At 29.1% G+C, this 13,714-nt stretch overlaps 1 protein-coding gene and 1 long non-coding RNA gene across 8 annotated transcripts in view; one reads left to right on the top strand and one right to left on the bottom strand.

Annotated features, from left to right (window-relative positions):
- Positions 1–13,714, bottom strand: part of LOC114326818 (zinc finger protein 678) — a 222,409-nt gene that overhangs the window by 30,203 nt on the left and 178,492 nt on the right. For 6 of the 7 annotated variants that reach the window (XM_050656173.1, XM_050656176.1, XM_050656177.1 and 3 more), the window contains 2 exons: positions 7,719–7,841; positions 2,538–2,660 (listed from right to left, as the gene is read on the bottom strand). In XM_050656173.1, coding sequence (XP_050512130.1) covers positions 2,538–2,660; positions 7,719–7,841 — 246 coding nt within the window. The remainder of the gene's footprint in view (positions 1–2,537; positions 2,661–7,718; positions 7,842–13,714) is intronic. The other variant, XM_050656178.1, reaches the window with a different exon arrangement.
- LOC126888182 (uncharacterized) overlaps positions 1–13,714 on the top strand; it is a 110,417-nt gene that overhangs the window by 29,645 nt on the left and 67,058 nt on the right. The gene's annotated exons all lie outside the window — the stretch shown is intronic.

The raw sequence follows: 13,714 nt of genomic DNA on the forward strand, positions 1-13,714 counted from the left end.
GAAATAAGTTGTTTTAAGAAATAAAATAATGTATTCGTAATTTTAATGTTAGTATTGTACAATAAATGATAAATAAACATTGGTAAAACATATTTTAATTATTACAACTGAACAAAAACAGGAATCATCATTCTGAACAAAGAACTAAAGAAATTTTAAAATATACACCAATTTACGTCGCCACAGGTTTAACAAACATTTTTTTTTCAATATTGGAATGTTTCTTACAAACAATTCCACATAATAGACGGTATTTACTTAATATAAAATTGGAACATGGAAGGGCAAGGGAGTTCGTCTTTGATACCAAATTCAGAAAAAAAAATGTTTTTTCATAAAATATAGGAATTTTTTTTTATTCTAAAATAAGAGGGTATGAGTTTAAAATTGAAAATATTTCTGAATTTATTAAATAAAAACATACATTGGGGTCAAAATTTGCCCCCCTTGGTCATCCGAAGGTTAATCAATGGTACAAGACGGATTGATTTAGAAAACACTTTATCACTATTATACTGTGCGAAATTTAATAGAAAAATACACTGAATATAGCACAGGTCAACAAAAAGTCCGATTCTGATGTCACTCTAGCAGAAATGACAAAAATGTCAGTACCCAACTCTACAATCAACGTCCAACTGCTCCAGTACCACACAGTACCACAGTGAAAATTTTCCAGTGCATTCCAGTCCAAAACTGAAGACACAAGAGCAGCCACTACAAATAATATCCAGTAATAACGAAAGCAGCAATTTTTTATCGGATCACCATCTGTAGAATCACATCTCACTAATTCAGAAGAGTTTAATGACTTAAGAGATTTAAACCTACCTAAACTTAAAGCAGAAATATTAGCTTCACAGCTAAAACAGTGGTATTTGCTAAAGAACGATAAATAAGTGACCAAAGAAGTTCTGGCTTACACAAAAAAAATACCAAAACCAAAGAATATAGACGTTAAGAGAGTATATATTCTTTGCCAAAACTATTCATTTTTAGAGTTTTTTTGTATTTTTTCTTGTATTTTTAGGTTTTATATAAACCATCTTTTATAATTAAAATTAATAAAAATATATAATTCAAAATTTGTTTGCTTTTAAATATAGCTTGAATTAAAAACTAGAGAGTCAAATAAGTCAGGAAATAAAATTCGAAATTATTTATTCTCTGAGTATTTTAAGTTGGAAAAATAAAACATAACAGAGTGGAGAAATACTTGACAAGGGAAATCTAAAATTGCATTTCACGTTCTGTCATTCACCGTGATAATAATTTTAGCGAATTATTTCCTTTAATATCCACAAAAGTGAAAGCATAAACTAAAAGAAAAGAAAAGATAAACTACTAAACTCTCTACTAAACTATGTGCCTCTACTAAACTATGTGCTAATACATATTTCGGAATAGCCGTTTCCTCATCGGAGCACCTAGGTAGAGGCACTAAACTGTGGATATTAAAGGAAATAATTCGCTAAAATTATTATCACGGTGAATGACAGGACGTGAAATGCAATTTTAGATTTCCCTTGTCGAGTATTTCGCCACTCTGTTGTGCTTTATTTTTCCAACTTAAAATGCTCAGAGGATAAATAATTTCGAATTTTATTTCCTGACTTATTTAACTTTCGATTCATAGAAGGTGCTAATAGCATCTTTGGTAATTATTTTGATTATTTCATTCATAGGAGATTCTGACCAATAGACAGCTACATAAATCTAAATTAAATCCATAATTTTTGATAATTTCCCGTCGTCAAGTATATTACGTCAGATGCCCTTCGTTGCTACGAAAAAATACATTCGCAGTGACATTAATGACAATTAATGTTTTAAAAATTATAAAAGTGATGACTTTCAACCGTCAAATTAATATTTATAACAACTGTGTGTTTAATTGTACTAATTTGTACTTACATAAATAAATTACAATAAAATTTTGGTGTTGAACAGTTTTATTCATTAAATAATCGCAACAAATTGCACTCGATCTCTAAAATTAATATAGAATTTTAGAGCTCTTGTGCAATTACTACTGATAATTACCCTGAAAGGATTTAATTGCAGTTCAGTGCCTCTACCCAGGTGCTCCGATGAGGAAACGGCTATTCCGAAATACATATAAGCACATAGTAGAGGCTCTGTACTGTAATAAAATCTGAACCATATTTTCTTTTCTTTTAAAAAATAGAGCTTTTTCATAAAATTTTTAATTTTGTTCTGGTAAGTACAAAAGCAAACTTTATTAGATAAAAATATATTTTTTTCTTTAGTTAGGCATAAGTAATCAAAATCAGAGATACATAAGTCAGACTCAAAATTCATGTTGATCTGTGTAATGTGTATATTCACTATGCATATATTACTTTCAGAAAATTTTGGAAACAATACAGTTATGGTGACTCACAAACTCTATGGAACATGGAACAATTGACCAAATAGGTATGTATTCTAATTATTACCAAAAATATATGAAAAGCACAGCATGATATTCATTTGCTGAATGTTTATTTATTTGGCTTTCTGCCTCACCTACTAACCTGGTTTATTTTCCTTTGGTTCATCCTTTAAATCTTGAATGTCTATTGACGTCCCTAGCTGAGTGTCTATATAATTTTGGTCATATTCTGCTAACTCTTTCTTTTCAACTTTAACTTCTATAGCTAATAAACAAATTTAATGAAAAATGTGGATACTCCTAAATTATAAGCAACGAATATACATGAGAATCATACATGTCTTTATTCCTTAAGAGGAAACAGTAGCGATCAACAGGTAGCGAAAACGCGTTCCAAGATTGCGGCTGTAGCTTTGAATATTTTTTCGAGATATTTGGCACACGTATTCGTAATATAATAAGGAATGGCGGTACAGAGCCCAATTTGAAAAATATATTAATATGTGGAAATTACTCTGTAACTAAATACAATATTAAAAAAAACGAGCCTGTACCGCCATTAAGAAGAACAAAAAAATACACTTTCTTCAAATAAACTTTTTTATCCGATGCCTAGATTTTGTGTCATTTTGGAACTACTAAAATTTTTAATTTCATTAGTAGTTCAAAAATGACACAAAATCTAGGCATCGGATAAAAAAGTTTATTTGAAGAAAGTGTATTTTTTTGTTCTTTTTAATGGCGGTACAGGCTCGTTTTTTTAATATTGTATTTAATTACAGAGTAATTTCCACATATTAATATATTTTTCAAATTTTGCTCTGTACCGCCATTCTTTATTATATTACGAATACGTGTGCCAAATATCTCGAAAAAATATTCAAAATTACAGCCGCAATCTTGGAACGCGTTTTGGCTACCTGTTGATCGCTACTGTATCACCTTAATACATTTATCTCATTTATCACATTTAAGATGAAGACAGCTCTATACACATACCAAATTTCATGACAAAATTCCGACTCTTAGTTTTTTCATTATTTGTAGTCAGGACCCTAAAATTCCGTTCAGCTGTCCCAAGATGCATCTTAGGACAACCAATTTTAGGCTTTACGGTCCTGATTACAAATATGTAATGAAAAAACTAAAGTGCAACTTTTGTCATCAAATTTGGTATGTGGAGTTAGAATAATATTTGGAATAACTTTTTCAAATAACATTTTCCGATATCTTTAATGCCAAACAAAATATCGAAAATTCGAAAAAATATGAACATTCAACCTGTATGACTGCAAAACTTTAAATTTGTATTTATTTTGATAGTGGAAATAGGGCTGTTTTCATCTTAAATGCGAAACACTGTATAAGCTATTCAGAAAAATGATAACAAATAAACACTTAAGATATGCATTTAACCAATGGAACAAGGCCGATTGGTTTAGATAACACTTATCACTGTCACACTGTGCGAATTTTAATAGAAAAATACACTGAATACAATACAGGGTGTAACAAAAATACAGGTCATAAATTAAATCACATATTCTGGGACCAAAAATAGTTTGAATGAACCTAACTTACCTTATTACAAATATGCACATAAAAAAAGTTACATCCCTTTGAAGTTACAAAATGGAAATCGATTTTTTTTAATATATCGAAAAATATTAGAGATTTTTTATTGAAAATGAACATGTGGCATTCTTATGATACGAACATCTTGCAGAAAAATTATAGTGAAATTTGGTCACCCCATAAAAATTTTATATGAGTTTTGTTCCCTTAACCCCCCCCCCCCCCAACTTTTGTGTACGTTCCAATTAACTTATTATTGTGGTACCATTAGTTAAATTCAATATTTTTAAAACTTTTTTGGCTCTTAGTATTTTTTCGATAAGGCAGTTTTTATTGAGTTGCGGCTTCTTTTTTAATATGTTTACATCAAAATTTTATGGGGGTTTTGTTCCTTTAAACCCGCCAAAAGTTTGTGTACATTCCAATTGAAACTATTACTGCGATACCATTAGTTAAACACAGTGTTTTTAAAACTTTTTTGCCTCTTTGTATTTTTTTGATAAGGCACCTTTTACCGAGATGTGGCTTCTTTTTTAATATGGTTCAAAATATACTTAAAAATGTAAAGCATACATAAATTTTCATATTATTATTAAGTCTCCATAATCGTACTTAACTGTATACAAATATGCGATGGATTTGACAAATATTCAAAATATCTCTATAAAAACTCGACTTTTCGAAAAAGTCCTAAGAGGCAAAAAAGTTTTTAAAACATTGTGTTTAACTAATGGTACTACAATAATAATTAAATTGGAACGTACACAAAAGTTTGGGGGGGGGGGTTTAAAGGAACAAAACCCCCATACACTTTTTATGGGGTGTCTAAATTTCATTATAATTTTTTTTTTCAAATACTACTGCCATAAGAATGCCACATGTCCATTTTCAATAAAATATCTCTAACAGATTTCGATATATTGGAAAAAATCGATTTTTATTTTGTAACTTTAAAGGGCTGTAACTTTTTTTATGTGCACATTTGTACTAATAGTGCGGCAGATTCGTGCAAATATTGTAAGAATTGCACATTTTATGATACAAGCATATAATTTGGTCCACATATACTGCAAATATAAAGGTTCAAATTTAGATATGAGGCCATCTCAGATTTTGCCTTTTACAAAAATGGCGGTCATTCAAAATGGGCGACTATACATATGTGACTAATAGCACGATATATTTTTAAAAGTCCGATTTCAACCAAACGTCCTGAACTGGATGAATCGGTTTACCAGAAGTTGTGTTTTTTCTGGTTTTTTATGTAAAATTATTTTATATTATGTAAATAATTTATTTTCAATTTTTTTACCCTATATATATTAATTTTTCAAAATGGTAATACCACCAATGGAAAGAGCGTAAGAATATGTTTTAGGAAATATTTTGAACTTTTTAGTTACGTTAATTACCATTTAATAAATGCATAACGTATCTTCACATGTACCTATGTGTGACAGATTCGTGCAAGTATTATGAGAATTATTGTGCATTTAAAAGTAGAAGCATATAATTTGGACCACATATTCTACACATATAAACGTTCAAATTTAGATATGAGGCCATCTCAGATTTTGCCTTTTACAAAAATGGCGAGCATTCAAATTGGCGGCTATACATATGTGACTAATAGTACGATAACTTTTGAACGAAAAGTCCAATTTCAGCCAAATTTGGCATCAAGGTTCTTTTTTTGATGGGTAAAATCGAGGTCTTGAACCGGAAGAATCGGTTTACCAGAAGTTGTTTTTGCTGTTTTTTATGTAAAAATATGTTGTTTTTTTTTCAATTCTTTCACCCTGTATATATTAATTTTTCAAAAAGATAATACCGCCATTGAAAAGAGTGTAAAAATATTTTTTAGGAAAGACTTTCAACTTTTTAGTTATGTTAATTACCGTTTAATAAATGCATAACGTACGTATGTGCGACAGATTCATTTTGAATCCCGCCATTTTTGTAAAAGACAAAATCTGAAATGACCTCATATCTAAATTTGAATCTTTGTATGTGTAGTGTGTGTGGTCCAAATTATATGCTTTTACCATTAAATGCACAATAATTCTTATATTATTTGCACGAATCTGCTGCACTTAGTTTCATAGGTACATGTGAAAATATGTTATGCATTTATTAATTGGTAATTAACATAACTAAAAAGTTCAAAATATTTCCTAGAAAATATTTTACGCTCTTTTCAACGCCGGTTTTAACTTTATGAAAAATTAATATATTTAGGGTGAAAGAATTAATAAAAAAACAACATGTTTGTACATAAAAATCAGGAAAAACACAACTTCTGGTAAATCGATTCTTCCGGTTCAAGACCTTATTCTTACACATCAAGAAAGAACCTATATACCAAATTTGGTTGAAATCGGACTTTTCGTTCAAAAGTTATAGTGCTATTAGTTACATATGTATAGTCGCCATTTTGAATGCTCGCCATTTTTGTAAAAGGTAAAATCTGAGATATCTAAATTTGAACCTTGATGTGTGTAGTATATGTGGTCCATATAATTATGCTTCTACCATTAAATGCACAATAATTCTTATAATATTTGCACGAATCTGCCACACATAGGTACATGTCAAGATACGTTATGCATTTATTAAATGGTAATTAACATCACTAAAAAGTTCAAAATATTTTCTACAAAATATTTTTAGACTCTTTTCATTTGCGGTATTACCTTTTTGAAAAATTAATATATACAGAGGGAAAAAATTGAAAAAAAAAATTTACATAAACAACCAGTAAAAACAACTTCTAATAAACCGATTCTTCTGGTTCACCACATCCATCTTGTAAATCATAAAAAGAACCTATTTACCAAATTTGGTTGAAATGGGACTTTTCGTTCAAAAGTTATGGTACTATTAAACACATATGTTTAGCCGCCATTTTAAATGCCCGCCATTTTTGTAAAAAGGCAAAATCTGAGATGGCCTCATATCTAAATTTGAACCTTTATATGTGTAGTTTATGTGGTCTTAATTATATGCTTGTATCATTAAAGGTGCAATTGTTTCACATATCTGCCGCACTATAAGGTAATTTAGGTTCAATCACACTATTTTTGGTCCCAGAATAGGTGATTAAATTTATAACCTGTGTTTTTGTTACACCCTGTATTAATATGCATATTCACTATGCATCTATTACCACAGTATTATTAACATACAGTAATGACACTCTGCGACCTTGATGAAGTCATGCATTTTTTTTGCACAGACATAATATTGGGGCAAAAAGTCACAGAACTCACTGCCCTTCTGCATACTTTAAATCTTAAATAGTTTGAAGGTTAAACTAGCAACTCAGGTCCTAGTAGCACAGTTGCTGTTGGTTTAAACTTGTACATTAGTTTTAATACCTTACCTCCACAAGCTGTTGGAACTACTGAGATCATTCACAGAATTGATAATTTATTTGACCTATCTAATTCGTCTAATATTTCAAACCCAAAGCCCTACAATAAAGCTTTTGATAATTCTAATTATCAGAAAGATTTTTCATTGAGCCAATCCACTCATAACTTTTCGGCCCAAACAAGATGGCTACCTCTACAAAACGAGACTTTAAAAACTTGAAAAGTGCTGATGAGTGTCACTACCGTTTGTTATTAATACTGTGCCATTATTTTCAGAAACTTTTGGACACAATACAATTATGGTGAAAAGCCCAGCATGATTAACTTAATTTGCTGAATGTTTATTTACTTGGCTTTCCGCCTCATCTACTCACCTGATTGATTTTCCTCTGGTTCATCCTTTGAATCTTGAATGTGTATTGATGTCCCTAGCTGATTACCCATATATTTTTGGTCATATTCTGCTAACTCTTTCTTTTCAACTTTAACTTCCACAGCTAATAAACGAATTTAATGAAAATTGTGGATACTTCTAAATTATAAGCAAGGAATATAGAAAAGACTCATATCTGTCTATATTCCTTGATACTTTTATCTCATTTACTTATATGAGCTATTCAGAAAACGATAATAAACAAACACCTAAGATTTGCATTTAAACAATGGAACAAGAGGGATAAATTTAGATAACACTTTGCAAATTTTAATAGAAAAATACACCAAATATAATGTGCACCTATGACACAACAGAGATGAAGAGGAAGGTGCACCTACTTATCAGGAATTCATGGAGGTATTAAAACAACTACATAAAAGTAAACAAAACGCCAGGGCCAGATGAAATTAACAGAGGAGAGGAGCTCACGAAGCATATGCACAAGTTAATGGTTACAATTAATGTCCTTCCAATTGCACAATAGGGAACTTGCACATTTTTTTTATTAGATTATAATGTTCAGTTTTGTTTAAAAATGAGATTTCCAAAATTTCACGCTTCAAAAACTCATAATAACTTAGAAATACATATTTAAAGTCTTCTGCGGTATAAAATAGTTCAAACGGCCCGTGACGTCACATAGTTTTGCATTAGTTTTGATTATGGTTATATTTCGCTGTGTCTAGGTACACGCTAACGTGTACTCAAATAAATAAGTTAGGTAGACGCGAATTAATCTTCATCAAGGCAGTGACGTCATTATTTAGCTTGCGCAGTGACTATATATTTTGGTACATGCTATTTTGATATGTTTAGTGTTTGTTTGATAGAAAAATATTTGTTAAGGGAAGGGAAGCAGAACTATTCAGATGTTTCAAACTTAATTGTAATAAATCAATGTATATTTATAAAAGTATACAGGGTGTAACAAAAATACAGGTCATAAATTTAATCACATATTCTGGGACCCAAAATAGTTCGATTGCACCTAACTTACCTTAGTACAAATGTGCACATAAAAAAAGTTACAGCCCTTTGAAGTTACAAAATAAAAATCGATTCTTTCCAATATATCGAAAACTATTAGAGATCTTTTATTGAAAATAGACATGTGGCATTCTTATGGTAGTAGTATCTTAAGGAAAAATTATAGTGAAATTTGGACACCCCATAAAAATTTTATGGGGGTTTTGTTCCTTTATACCCCCATAAACTTTTGTGTACGTTCCAATTTAATTATTATTGTAGTACCATTAGCTAAACACAATATTTTAAAAACTTTTTTGTCTCTTAGTACTTTTTCCAAAAGTCAGTTTTTATCGAGATATTTTGAATATTTGTCAAATCCACCACATATTTGTATATGGCTAAGTACGATTATGGAGACTTGGTAATAATATGAAAAGGCTATAGCGGGATAAGATGGTCAAAATTGCACCAGGCTCGATTCAGTTTTGGGTTTAGCCATTCGAAAATATATAATTGAAAACTCACTCAGCCAAATTTTCAAGTCCCTAGGTGCACCGGGGGGTCCGCTATGGAAAAAAACGTGTTTTTTTGAAAACATTTTTTTCCAGACGCTGTATTGATGCAAAAAATCTGAAAAAATTAAAGAATGCGTATCTTAACAATATAAAGCTGCCTGATTTTATTCAGATTTTTAGCTTTAAAATTGAGCGCAGAAAAATTATTTGAAATTTTCAAAAAAATTTTAGGTTATGTTGTAAATGTTTCGCCAACTTTAAAATATTTTTGTTTTGTGTATTTTTTTCATTCTTTCAAATGGCATAGGCCATATTATCATTTTCGACGTGGAAAATACCTAAAAATCGAAAAAACTATTTTTTTTTGGCATAACTACTTACGTAATTTTTTTTAAATAATAAAATAAGAAAATCTATGGTTTCGTTTTGATTAAAAAATAAAAAAAAATAAAAAAAAAATATTTTTATTAAACGTTAATTGGGAATTATTATTTAAATAAATAATTATTAAATTATTTGAATTACTTACTTAATTGATTAAATAGTGCAAAATAAAGAGTGCAGAGTGTTTAAAGGGACTAATAAATTAATTATTAAAAAGTTACTACACAATCACGAAATTACAAAATTCATATTAATATATAGCATGGTGCAAAGAAAGGAATAAATCCGTTATTTCGTAAACTGGCGACTTTTGGAAAAATACCGAAACGGGTCGAGTGTGATACGAGTGACGTCATCCATCTGGGCGTGATGACGTAATCGATGATTTTTTAAATGAGAATATAGGTAGTGTTGCAACTCATTTCAAAGGATATTCAGTTCTCTATTCATTGATATAAACACTAACACAATTATTTATACAGGGTGACCAAAAAAAATTTGAATTAAATTAATTGACATAAAAAGAAGAATTTAAGTAATGTATTTACTTCAAAATATATTTTACTGCTGTTAGAAAACAGAAGAAAATGTTTGAGATATAAACATTGCTTTTCACTTAAATTCAATGTTCAAGCCAGCTCCTGCTAGCCACCTGCCTCTTGGAAGTTTGAACATTTTATTTAAGCGAAAAGCAATATTTATTTTTTGAATAAACATTTTTTCCCCTTTTCTGAAAGTAAAATATATTTTGAATTAAATAAATTACATACATTATTTTTTTTGTAAATTAATTTAAAAAAAAAATTGGTCATTCTGTATAAATAATAAGGGTAATTCCATTGTTTTCAATCTGGTGGAATGTAGAGTAATATTTTTGATGTTATTTTATGTGCTATTACATTGAAAACTTAGTCCTTTCTAATAATGGTAATGTTTATACTACTGAATAGAGAATTGAATAACCTTTCGAATAACCAAATTATAGTAAAGTCCTAGTGATTGGCTGTGTACCATAGTTAAAAAACTTACACAGAAATAAAAAACTTCGGTTTGTATAATGGTATAAAATTCTATTAAAAAACTTTTAAAAAAGTCATCCAAATAGATTATAGAAAAACATCAGAACATTTTCTATCTAGTCAGATCATCTTCAGTGACATTCTGTTTAGTTACTGAAACTATAGCCCGCTAGTTGATATATTATTATGTAGTCTTCAAAATTACATAATTATTTATTAAAACTTCCCATATAAATAGTTAATCATAAAAATGAAAAAGGAAATAGCTTCAGAACAACATTAAAATTATACTTTTGAAATGCGGCACAATGTAGATATTAATGGATTTTACTAAAGCTCAAAAGCAGCATGGCTTCCCTGCTCGAAAAACTGAAGGGGTACTTGTCACAACGAGTTCGAGGTCAAGACGGAATTCGGTCTATGTCACTCGTCTTGACTTGTCATTCCAAAAGTATAATTTTAATAAAAATTTTATTTTAATAAAATTATGTAATTTTAAAGACTATATATCAACTAGTGGGCTAGTTTCAATTACTACACAGAATGTCATTGAAGATGATTTGACTAGATCGAAAACATTCTGGATGTTCTTGGATGACTTTTTTAAAAGTTTTTTAATAAAATTTTATACCATTACACAAACAAAAGTTCTTTAATACTATGGTTTTTCAAATAACCGTAATTCTCATTAAAAAAATTCATCGATTACGTCATCGCGCCCAGATGGATGACGTCACTACTAGTATGATATTTATGCCAAAAGATCACAATTAAAAAATCGACCTCTTTCGGGATTTTTCCTTAGAATCGACAGTTTAATAAATAACGAATTTATTCCTTTCCTTTGCATCATACTGTATGTTAATTTGAATTTGAATTTTGTAATTTCATGAGTACGTAGTAACTTTTTAATAATTAATTTATTAATCCCTTTAAACACTGCACTATTTAAGCAATTAAATAATTCAAATAATTTAGTAATTTATTTATATAATAATTCCTCATTAACGTTTAATAACACGATTTTTTATTACGTAAGTAGTTAGTGACTACGACAGCAGTACTTGAGGAGTGGTTTTTTGTATCGAACACTACAAACATTTTATTTTTTAAACGTTAAAAAAACTAATTTATTGATTTTTTTATAAGCCTATGGCAGGATACCCTTAATGGAACGATATTATTATATATGAAATTCAAATAATCGAGCAAATAAATCACTTATTTAAGTATTAATTATATTACATTCTATCGATAACACGATAACAACAAAATTTTAATTTTTTAAACGTTGAAAAAATTATTTTTTGACTGATTTTTGAGGCTATTTATTAAAAACAAAAAAGTTTTATTAGCTGATTTTGATGGTAAAGATAAAAATACGTACAAAAAAGTAAATTATGATTAATTTAGCTGTACGTTGTTGAGGTTATGAGTCAAAACCTTCAGAAAAAAAAACAGTTTTTTCGATTTTTAGGTATTTTCCACGTCGAAAATGATAATGATGCCTATATAAGTTGGCGAAAAATTTCCAACATAACCTAAATTTTTTTTGAAAATTTCAAAAAAATTTCCTGTGCTCAATTTTGAAGCTAAAAATCTGAAAAAAATCAGCCTGCTTTGTATTGTTAAGATACGCCTTCATTAATTTTTTCAGATTTAAAAATATTTTTATTACGTAAGCCTATGGCAGGGTACCCTTAATGGTACGATATTATTATATATGAAATTCAAACAATCGTGCAAAACAAAAAAATAATTTATTTAAGTATTAATTGTATTACATTCTATCGAGAACAAAATTTTAATTTTTTAAACGTTAAAAGAATTATGTTTTTTTACTGATTTCTGAGGCTATTTAGTAAAAACGCCGAAAAACGGGGTTTTTGAGCATGCTGTAAAAAAAATGAGTTCTAATAGCTGATTTGTATTGTAAATGTAACAATACATATAAAAATGTAAATGATGATTAATTTAGCTGTATGTTGTTGAGTTTATGAGTGAAAAACTTCAGAAAATGCCAAAAAGACAGTTTTTTTGATTTTTAGGTATTTTCCACGTCGAAAATGATAATATGGCCTATGCCATTCGAAAGAATGAAAAAAAAATACACAAAACAAAAATATTTTAAAGTTGGCGAAAAATTTACAACATAACCTAAATTTTTTTTGAAAATTTCAAAAAAATTTTCTGCGCTCAATTTTAAAGCTAAAAATCTGAAAAAAATCAGGCAGCTTTCTGTTGTTAAGATACGCATTTTTTAATTTTTTCAGATTTTTTGGAGCAATACAGCGTCTGGAAAAAAATGTTTTCAAAAAATCACGTTTTTTTCCATAGCGTACCCCCCGGAGCACCTAGGGACTTGAAAATTTGGCTGAGTGAGTTTTCAATTATATATTTTCGAATGGCTAAACCCAAAACTGAATCGAGCCTGGTGCAATTTTGACCATCTTATCCCGCTATAGCCTTTATTTATGATTTACATTTTTAGGTATATTTTGAACCATATTAAAAAAGAAGTAATATCTTGATAAAAAGTGCCTTCTCGAAAAAATACAAAGAGGCAAAAAAGTTTTAAAAACACTGTGTTTAACTAATGGTACCGCAGTAAACGTTTAATTGGAACATTCACAAACATTTGGGGGGTTTAAAAGAACAAAACCCCCATAAAATTTTTATGTAAACATATTAAAAAAGAAGCCGCAACTCGATAAAAACTGCCTTATCGAAAAAATACTAAGAGGCAAAAAAGTTATAGAAATATTGAATTTAAATAATGGTACCACAATAATAATTTAATTGGAACGTACACAAAAATTTGGGGGGGTTTAAGGGAACAAAACCCCCATAAAATTTTTATGGGGTGTCCAAATTTCACTATAATTTTTTCTTAAGATACTACTACCATAAGAATGCCACATGTCTATTTTCAATAAAAGATCTCTAATAGTTTTCGATATATTGGAAAGAATCGATTTTTATTTTGTAACTTCAAAGGGCTGTAACTTTTTTTATGTGCATATCTGTACTAAGGTAAATTAGGTTCA

Source organism: Diabrotica virgifera, chromosome 7, assembly GCF_917563875.1.
Source record: "Diabrotica virgifera virgifera chromosome 7, PGI_DIABVI_V3a".
NCBI lineage: Eukaryota > Metazoa > Arthropoda > Insecta > Coleoptera > Chrysomelidae > Diabrotica > Diabrotica virgifera.